Below are 10,797 nucleotides of genomic sequence, written 5' to 3'. Positions count from 1 at the left end.
TGCAAGAACGACGAAAAACCCTCGCAGATGCGTGCCTATTTGCCGGAACCAACTCGGCTCAAGGTATCAGCTTGTTGATTGGAGCCGACAAGCTTTGGAAAATTGTCAAGGGAGAAGTCACTCGAAATGCAGACCAATCAAGCATGGCTGTCAATACGCGCCTTGGATAGACTGTGCAAGGACCGACGGAAGCATCGTGTTCCTTGACTAACCAGTCAAACGTGGTTGTGAGCGCACTTTGTATCGACGCACTTTAGAAAAAAAGAAGAGAGACGCTTACAAGCATTTTGGGACCTAGAGCTTATTGTAATTTCAGGCACTATGGTTAAGTCAAGCCTATGAAGACCAGGTACTCGAAAGATTTCAGGAATCAGTTTGTGTCAGCGAAGGATGGTATGAAGTATCCCTTCCGTGGAAAACGAACTTGACGAAGCAGCTCGACAATAACAGAGACCTGGCAGAAGCTAGGCTGCGTGGACTGGTCCGCAAGCTGCAGAGGGACAAGGTCCTTCTAGAGAACTGCGACAGCGCTATTCGTCAGTACCTGCAAGACGGTTACGCAGACGTTGTTACCGACGTACCAGCAAATAACGTCATGAATGGGCCCGAACATCTTTACTATATGACACATCATGCATTACTGAAAGAACAGCCTGTCACAACGAAAGTGAGAATAGTTTTCGATGCGTCCTCGCACAAACAGGTACAAGCCAGTCTCAACTCTCATTTGGAAACAGGCCTGGGGGGATCGGTGGCCGGGAGAAAGAAGAAGACGCCAATCCGAACGGACGCGCTTTATGTTCTCCAAGGAAAATACACCGGCCACTGGCGGGGAAATGCTGAGGCTTCGGCCAGTTCTTCGGAAACCATAACAACTGAATTCCGGACCGTCTTACCTCGTCTACCCACGGGTAATTTGAGCCTAAACTCTGTTTTCCTGCATGGAGATCTTGCCGCGAGACCCTACCGCGCACCTGACTTCCGTGATGCCTTACGAGGAGTGGTTGAGGCCCAAGATATCATCGGAATCAGCCGATTCGAAATGAGCCACGTATGGATGGTAACTTGTACTAACTCTTTGGCGAAAGCCAAGCTCGTCAACAAGGCCGAGCTCTGCGTGAAGGGACACAGATGCATAGTCATCGACCCAGACACCAGAGACGTTAAGCTCAAGTTGTTGTGGCTGCCGGTCCACATGGAGAACAAGCGAATCGAAGAGGCGCTAGCACCCTACGGTACGGTTCGTTCAATAGTTCGCGAGAAGTGGAGTTGCCCAGGAATGGAGCAAATGGAGACTTTAAATAAGGAAGTAACGTTAACACTCCGTGAAGGGATGAACAGCACCCAAATCCCGCACCAACTCACGGTTTTCGGTTGCCGAAGCCTCGTGATCGTTCCTGGTCGCCCTCCGTTGTGCCTCCGATGCAACCGAATCGGGCACATACGTCGAGAGTGCAGAACTCCTAGGTGCGGCGAATGCCGCCGCTATGGGCACTCTACAGACGAATGTGTATCGACATACGCCGACAAGCTCCGACAGGTGAGAACCCCCCTTGATGACGTTGTTCAAGATCACCTCATAGATATCAGTGAGATGGTTGACGCTACTGGAGAAGTCATCGATTCCGTAACACCAAGCACAGAACGGGAAACTACTTCCCAAGAAGCACAAACGACCAATCCCGTCTCACAAGATGTCTCCTCTGAGCCAAACAAAGAAGATTCCAAGACAACCACTACAGCAACCATGCGAAACTGGTCAGAAGACGAGTACCCTCTCTTGAAGGTAACAGAGGAGCCGTCCGGCAGCCAACAGCCACAGCCTCGCCGGGAGCGTTCCACCACATCCGGTGGAGCATCCGTCAAGAGACCCGCTTTTAAGGCAGAGTCGTCCCAGCCCTCTGGAATGGGTACCAAGGAGGTGAGCAAGAATGGCGAGGGAGTAGAGGCAAAGCGCAAGCCAGCAGCACTCCGAGAAGACCCTTACAGCCTGGCTCCAGAGCCGGACAACGGGATGAAAGACAATGATGTTCTACCTACATAACAACTAGTAGCCCATGGCACGCCCCCCACTCAGCTTCGCTACCCTCAACGTCAGAGGACTTTGTTCACGTGCGCGACAGTCCCAAGTATATAGGCTCCTCTTAAAAGAACAGATAGACTTTGTTGCCATACAGGAAACACAGATAGCGTCTGATGAGGACACCGCTCGAGCACTGGACCCTTTCCTCTTGACATACGAGGTATGTGTCAGTCATGCTGATGGCTTGTCGGGAGGGTGCTTTTTGTTATTGAAAAAAAGCCTGGGTTATTCTTCACTGTCACATGTCGTTGGCGACAAAGGAAGGTTTATATGCTGTGATTTCTTGTTACGGGGCGTTTTTTTTCGTTTACTGTGCATTTACGCTTATAACGGCGAGCGAGAGAGGCGTTTTTTCTTTGAAAATCTTGCCCCATTTCTGGATACAGACAAGCAGATTGTTTTGTTCGGAGATTTTAACTGTGTGTGTAACGTTAACGACAGATCAGTGCCTTCTACAAGGCGGGATAGTAGTGCCGAAATTTCGAACAGTCTCACATATGATTACTACCTTTTTGACTTTGGGGCTTCGCGAAACGTTTCTAATCGATTTACCCATCTTCATGCAACGTGCAATGCGAGACTGGATCGCATTTATGTATCAAGTCCCCTTCTTGCACAAGTGAGTGCCTACGACGTAAAGCCAGTTTCCTTTTCGGATCATTGCCTTGTAAGGGCGTGCATCGGTAGAGACATACAACGTAAACCACCACCAAATTGGGCTTTATGGAAATTTAATACGAGACTATTAGAAGACAAAGAGTTTAGCAAGCGAGTTCGAGAAAATTTTAATAAAGCGAGTACGAACCACCAATTCGGCGTTTTTGCCCAGTGGGACTCGTTTAAACAAGAAATTAAGAACGAAGCAATTGAATGCTCGTGCATAACATCCTTCCATGCAAAGAAAGACAAAAATCTTCTTTTACGCAACCTACAGACCCTCCACGAGCTAGAGTGTGAGACGCCTGGTCTGCTTCATGAAGAAATACTACGAGTGAAATGTCAGATACAAAGTCACGAACAAAAACGGTTCCACGGAGCAGTAGTACGGTCTCGTTGTAAGCGATTTCTATCCTCCGAGACACCCTTTCGACGAGCACTAGACGATGAGACTCGCAATAGACAGTCAAAAAGAATACAACTTCTGAATTGTAACGGGGTATTATCGTCTGATGAACTTGACATCATGAATGCTTTTGAATCACACTACCAGAGCCTCTTCGGGCAAACGCAATCGATAAATAGAGAAAAAGCTAAATATCTAGTCTCGTTGATGCCCCAGGTTAGCCAGCTTAAGAGCGATCTCCTTGGCAGACCAATCACATTGGAAGACGTACAATGCGCGATAGATGAATTACCAAATTCAAAAACACCAGGGCCCGATGGACTCCCAGCAGAGTTTTATAAAGAATACAAGGACCTCCTAACCCCGTTTCTACTTAAAGTATTTTTGTAAGCGTATGAGCAGGAAACACTACCACCTTCTTTTTATAAGAGCCATACAGTTTTAATCCCAAAAAGTAAAGAGGCAGATAAACCCCTGAATGTTGAAGGGTACCGCCCTATTACACTCTGCAATGTGGACTACAAAATCTTTGCAAAAATTCTGACAAAAAGACTTCAATACGTCACATCCAGTGTTGTTGGCAATCACCAGACTTGTGGAATTAAGGGCAGAACGATACAGACAAACATACACGTAGCTCGTACAATAATAGAGAGCTGTTGTGCTCATGCAGATCAAGTGGCTATGGTTCAAGTGGATTTAGCAAAAGCTTTTGATCGCGTCTCCTATATTTTTCTATTCGACATACTCCGCCACGTAAACTTAGGACCAACACTTTTTAAAGGAATAAACATATGCTACCGCAATTGTACCACTAGGCTTATAGTCAATGGCTCTTTGTCAGGTCCAATTCGTCTAGAGTCATCTGTCAAACAGGGATGCCCCTTGTCCCCCCCTTTTGTTTGCGCTATACTTAGAGCCCCTATGTCTAAGCGTACTAAATAGCCCAACTGTAGAAAGATACCGTTTCTACTCCACAGAGGTAAAAGTGTTGGCCTATGCGGATGACATTGCGTTCTTCTGTAAGGACAAACGAAGCATAGACAATGTGTTCGCTTTAGCTCAAAACTTCTGTTTCACGACTGGAGCGCTCATCAACAAGGCAAAGTGTACTGGCTTCTGGTGCGGGCAATGGGCCACAACACCTTCAAAGTACGCTGGCATTTCATGGAGGTGCATTGCCCCTCAGTGCTTAGGAGCTCCCCTTAATTGCGTTAGGAACAATGGACATTATTGGACAGAAAGGGCTGAAAAGATGAAAACTCAAGCGGCAATAATGAAAGTAAATCAGTGGTCTATTTTTGGACGGGCGAAAGCCTGTAATATCTTCTTAGCAGCAAAACTTTGGTACGCACTTCAGGTGATTTGCTGTACTAGAGGCCACATTCAGAAGTTTCACAGAGTGTTTGCAACTTTTGTATGGGGTTCCACTTGGGAACCCATGAGACGAGATAACCTGTTTCGTTCCGTTGAGCAAGGCGGTCTCGGGCTTTTACACGTCTTTTTAAAACAAATTATATCACGCTTCTCGTTCTTCAGAACTGTGTCTCATGACTTCCTTCGAACTTACATGCAGACAGAGCTTTCAAGTGCATTGCCGTATTTGGTAGTAACAACAGTGCCTGCGAGCACATCTCGTCCCTTGGGATACCTCAGAGAGGTAGTGAGCTCAATAGAGTTTCTTAAAGCACGTTTTTTTTTTGGAGTACTTATTTAAAGTGTCGCGGAAAGCTCTATATGTTGATCTCATCGATGCATTATTTCCTATACCCCTGTACCGAAGTATGTTCAGTAATGGCCCGGGACAAGACGTCCTGAAACGTGTGTGTAAGCTACATGTCTCACCGACAGCGAAGTCATTCTTTTACAAGCTCCACACTTCAACGTTGCCGGTAAAGCCTTGGCTTCGCGAAAAAGGTATATTTGTTCCTTGGTCAGTGAACTGCCGTTTGTGCAACCAGCCTGAAACAATAGAACAATGCTTTATTTTTTGCACCGACGCCTATTTGTTTTGGGATGTCCTTCAAAGGACATTGAAGAAAGATCTGAATATCTGTGCATATACGATACGTTTTTGCCTTTAAACCAAAATAATACTTTTCCTTATGACCTGTTCACATTGATGGGTCTGCATAGCCTTTGGAAAACAAAGATGATTGATAGAAATGCTGATCCTCCACGGTCTACAAAGTCCAATTTCATAGAAACTGTGTCACATGTACGCAATGTGTACGACCACCTCAAGAAACGCCCAGAATGGTATACCCTTCTTGACAAATGTGTTCATCTTCCCGACTTTTAGAGATGTGACCCTATTCGAAATATGCTACCATAGCCTTCTTTCTTCGTATTTCCATGTGACCATTATCAGCCAGTTTGAATCTAAATAAGGGATAGCTCTTTTAGAATGTGTCTAGATTATTTCTACTGTTCTTTTTCCATGTAATAAATACAAAAAAAAAGATCGGTGGCCGAGTGGTTTAGCGCACACAAGCTCGGAGCACGTGGAGCGAAAGCTCGCGCTGCAGAATCCAGGATCCGCGGTTCAATCCCCGCCTCTGCCCGTTTCCAACTGGATGAGCATCGTACCGGCGTGCTGTCGTGTATCACTCTTGCGTGTGCACGTTAAAGACCCCAGGCTAGCGTTTTAACCGCACTGGCTAAATTGCGCACCTACAGCTGAGATACCAGACACCCACTGAGGCAGACTAACTTCCGGCTGTATAAATATACACACAACAATTTTTTTTTTTTTGAAACAGGTTTTAAGTTGTCAGACGAGCTGCTTCAGATCCTGCTGCGGGTCCAAACTGGGAAGGTGGCAATGACAGCAGACATTCAAAAGGCGTTTTACAGGTTTCTATCAGGACGGAGGATCGAGATACTCTGCGTTTTCTTTGGTTCGCGAGCGCACCCCAGACGGTTGGGGCTCTACCGCCATTGCAAGAATGAAGAATGACATGCGTGCTCTTTTGGAACTACTTCTAGCCCCTTTTTACTCACAGCTACGCTCCAGCACCACTTTCAGACTATTCACGAACACAGAGAGACTGTCGATATGTTGACGAAGTCATTCTATGTCGATGACCTCCTCACTGGAGCGTAGCTACGTGCGCAGTGACAAGAGCGGTCCACGTTGAAGTCATACCCAGCATGTCTTCAGAGACCTTCTTATTAACACTACGTCGTTTTGTGGCGCGAAGAGGTCTGCCAAATGTAATATACTCGGACAACGCTCTTCCCTTCAAAAGGTTGTTTAAAGATATTAATGAGGTATGGAAAGCCTTACGCCACCAGGACGTTCAAGATTGCGTTGCCCACAACCAGACATCTTGGAAACTAAGCGCTGAACGGGCAGCCTGGTGGGGCGGTTTTTGGGAGAGGATGGTGCGTAGCGTGAAGTCCTGCCTTCGAAAGATTCTTGGACGAAGTTCACTGAACTTGGAAGAGCTCACCACTGTGGTACAAGAAGTCGAGGCTGCGGTGAACTCACGACCATTGACGTTTATGCATTCAGAGCATGACGAGTCAAGAGCCTTAACTCCTGCTCATTTCCTGATCGGCAAGCGACTCACAGCATTGCCGTCATCCAAAGACGTCGAGGCGCTACAACGAAGGGCAGATGAACTCTCAAAACGCTAGAACTACCGTCAACTACTAGTTTCACAGTTTTGGAAAAGATGGATGGCCGACTACCTTCTGCAGCTTCGTTCGGCACATCATGCGAAGCCGCAGGAAAATAATGATCTAATGGTCGGAGACATCGTAATTATTCAAGAGCCAATGCGTCCTAAAACGGTGTGGAAACTGGGACGGATAACGGAATTACATGCAGGTCGGGATTCCCACGTTCGGTCATGCGACTTAAAGTTGGCAAGTGGACAAATACTACGACGGCCAGTACAATTGATTTATTCACTGGAGGTGCCTCGTTGTCCCCATGAGGCGGCAGCCTGTTGAATATTTTCAACAGCGATGGGACAGAGAGAGAAGACGACGACGATCACAAAAACCGAAGAAGAAGCACGCATCAATTTTTTTTTTTGCTTATCCGCCACAGTGCGATCCAGAAACGGGGATCGTTCCATTAATCTCATTTTCCATGCCTTAAACAGTGATATCGTCCAGTTATTTTACACGCGTAGGCTATAGAAGTCAACTCTGTTGTTTTCAAATTATGCAGTGATGTGTGAAGCTTGAGAACACCACGCACTCCTTCGCACGCGTTTTTCCGTGTCCTGGCGTTGAGTAGATCCAGTTGGTGACATTCGTCCTGATTTCAAATTCGTGTAAGTGGACACGGTATTTGAAGTGCAGAGTCGTGGCAAATGTCATCACTCACCACTCCAAAGCTTAGCGTTCCTTTTGTGGTCGTGGCTACGCAAGTGAAGATCGTCACCATCTTGTTCTTTCAGGGGTAACATTGCACAGCACATTGGATGACAACAATCAAGTTTTCAGCAAAATTTAGTGTAAGATCACGGCATGTGGCTCTGCAATCGCTTTTTCGGGGCATGTGGCACTTTGTTGAGCGCGTATGATGTAAGTGTGAGGTATGTATTTTATTGTCCACTTCTTTAAGTCGTTAATTAAAGCTGTTGCCTTCAAATGTTTTCTTATTAACTCACCACCAGGCTCCCACAATGCCAACTTTAGTTCATCTTACACTTCAATGCCGAATTTCTCAAGAGAAATACTTTTTTTTTTTTTTGCGAACAGGGCTCACATGTTAACGGGAAGCAGTTTTTAGAAGGATTGTTACGAAGAAAAAAAATTCTGAACATCTTCAAATGTCGTGGTCTTCCCTGTGGCACTTGACAGAGATGTGAGAGAAAGTGGGAAGTTGGCACCGCTCACGCGCTCGCATTATTCGTGAAGTAGGCGTTTTTTAACCCATTTATATAGGAAAGAGAGTCAAATATCGTTAGGACTATTTCTGATTTGGGATGGGCCACTATGAATTTTTGTAGGCTTCCCTAACCACTCATTCACACTGAAAGCGGATCCGCGTTCGCAAAGCGGTTGCGAACGCGGTTGTATAAAGATCCAGTGCATTTGCACGCGCACTTGATGGCATCGAGTGCGCGTGCAATTGTACTGGATATTTATACAACCGCGTTCGCAACCGCTTTGCGAACGCGGATCCGCTTCCAGTGTGAACGAGCGGTAATTGATGTTGTCGTGAACCGCTTCGGGTCGTAGACTTTTCGGTTTATGATTAGTTCAGCGATGATGGAACACGCTCTAAAGCTGCACGACATCTTTCTTATTCTGGCTTTTTTTTTGAGCAGTCCGTAACGTCTGACGCGTAATAGGCTACTGTCGGAGCCGCATCATTTTTTGTCAATTGGATGTCCTACGGTACGCATGGGTCATCTGTCCACCAGATCTCCATTTCTCTTCCGAGTTTTCTTGACTTGTGCTGCGTGCTTTGTGGCTCCAATGATTGTTTTCCAGATATCTTTTTTTTTTATTGATCGATGGCAACAATATTAACAGGCGGTAGCGTTCTATTTTCGACGTGCTTTTGGGATAGTCCACATGCAAATTGCTGACCCACTCTCCGCATGAGGAACATGACCCGTAATAGCATAAATCTACAGCGGATCCGTGCACATGGCGCAGTTTACGACCAATTTTTATTAGAATCCTTGTTGACTTCGGGTCGTTTCCTATTAACATAGCCGGCATGTATGCGCTGACATGCGCTAGAAGCCATGTCGCACTTCGAAAGCGTCGATTGCTCCCGTCACCCCTTGAATCAAATTTTCCTCATTAACCAATGATGTTTCCGCTTGCGCCGGGGATGGAAATGGTGAGCTCGATGGCGGTGCTTCTGCCCTCGGTGATGTTCTTTGATCTCACTGCAGAACATTGTGTAGCAGGTCTTGCACACGACGCCATTTGGGTTTACATGTTTGGCATCCTCGGCTGGTTTAACTTGCGTAAAGAAACTGAAGTCAAGCTCTAGAACTTTACGTAAATGGAGACCGTAAAATTCGATTGACTAGTGCCTTCTTGAGTAATCGGCGCACTCTTGCCGGTCTTCACTGAACTCGCAAGCCATAGCACAAATAAACGCTCCTGGTTTTCCGGAAAAGAGAAAGTGCACTTTTCAAGTAAATCAAGCCTAGAACGGAAATAAACACCAGCGCTTCAAGATTGCTCTCCCTTTTATGTAGAACGTGTAACATATGGTCCACGGGAGGAGGGGGAAGAGGAAGGGAGGAGCGCTGACATCAGAGCTAACCTCAAAATGCCCGGTTTTTCGATAATCCGTGTTTCAATGTTGGCGAAGAGCCCTTTGAAGCCCGCTGGTTGCACTGTCGGCAGACGGGCGCATGCTTGACGGCCTGATCCACTAGGTGGCCGTCATAACTTATACCATCTCTAGCTCAGAGCCGGCAATTAAAGACTGAGAAAAAGTGATGTCTTCTTCGAAGGAAATGCGCCGCGAGTTATGCGGGATGGGGAGTTTAGGTGTAACACGAGCAAACTTACAAATGCCGGATTTTTTACTCCGCATTATACACAACGCCCCTTATTCATACGCTACATGTTCAAGCGAATATCAATATATACATACCACAATATTGGCCATAACAGCACCCACGCGAAGGCGCATTCACGACGCACATTTTACGAGATTCAAGCTTTAATTGTGGACATACAAACAATATATAGTCGAATCTCGTTAATTCAAACTTGAGGGGGACTGAAATTTTGTTTGAATAAAGCGAAGTTTTAATTAAAGGGAGTTTCCTCCCGTAGAGACGCTGAGGACGGGACCTGCATGTTAGTTTGAATTATCCACAAGTTTGAATTAAGTGAGTTTGAATTAGAGTCAACTGTACTACACTTTCTATTTATGTTTTATAATAAACCACAATCATACCTTACTGCTACTAAACATAAAGGAAATTAAAAATGGGATTTTAAGAAAATTTATTCCGGGTTTGCAAGATAATATTTTTGTTTTTCGGTTAATATCGGTTACCTATAAATAATTTACAGCTACTGTTTCGGTTTTCACAAATTTCAAATAACGGTTTCGTTTCGGTTCCGGTTACTGAAAAAATTTCGTTCGTAAACGGCTTTCGGTTTCGGTTACGGTTTGAGTCCATGGAGAGAACACACGGTTACGTCACCATGAGGCTTCGCCAACACAGATGGCCCTCTCAAAGGCCGAATCCACGCTCCGGCCGGGTTGAATGCACGGCGCCTGCTCCCGTCTTCCAGGAAAAAAAAAAAATAATAACCCCGCGCGAACCCGCCGGCCCTGGCGTTACCAGAGGCGTGCCGTTTTGAACCCGGCTCGCGTGGCCACGATTTGCACAGCGCCCGATTAGATATGAAGCTCAAAGAACACGACCGCCACACACGAGGGATCAAAACCGACGGTCCGACAAGCAGCAGCAGACGACGCGAATAAGGGCTTGCAGCGCTTTTGATTCATTCCTCACTTCTTTAGTCGGGCGGGGTTGAGGTCCGCAGCCGCCGTCGCAAGAATCCCAGGAATATTGAAAAGAAAACTCGCGCGGCGGCGGCGAGACGGCCTACAACTTGAATCACTTATGTGGACCTAGCACGAGGAAACTACCACGGAACCCCGGAAGACACCCGAGTGCAGGTGAGCGGGCAAAGGGAGCAA

At 46.4% G+C, this 10,797-nt stretch overlaps 1 protein-coding gene across 1 annotated transcript; it reads left to right on the top strand.

Annotated features, from left to right (window-relative positions):
* The first annotated feature begins 1,042 nt into the window (after window positions 1-1,042).
* On the top strand, window positions 1,043-2,044 carry LOC121838448. The gene has a single exon (XM_042294717.1). The coding sequence runs from the start codon at window positions 1,043-1,045 to the stop codon at window positions 2,042-2,044; it is 1,002 nt and encodes a 333-aa protein (XP_042150651.1).
* The last annotated feature ends 8,753 nt before the right edge of the window (window positions 2,045-10,797 follow it).

Source organism: Ixodes scapularis, unplaced genomic scaffold, assembly GCF_016920785.2.
Source record: "Ixodes scapularis isolate PalLabHiFi unplaced genomic scaffold, ASM1692078v2 PGA_scaffold6__148_contigs__length_123643588, whole genome shotgun sequence".
NCBI classification, from domain to species: domain Eukaryota; kingdom Metazoa; phylum Arthropoda; class Arachnida; order Ixodida; family Ixodidae; genus Ixodes; species Ixodes scapularis.
The sequence above is the reverse complement of the archived record's forward strand: the minus strand, read 5'-3'. Positions and strand labels throughout refer to the sequence as shown.

Excerpts from the sequence above, each read along its gene's own strand:
- LOC121838448 (XM_042294717.1), top strand. The coding sequence starts at position 1,043 with ATGAGCCACGTATGGATGGTAACTTGTACTAACTCTTTGGCGAAAGCC.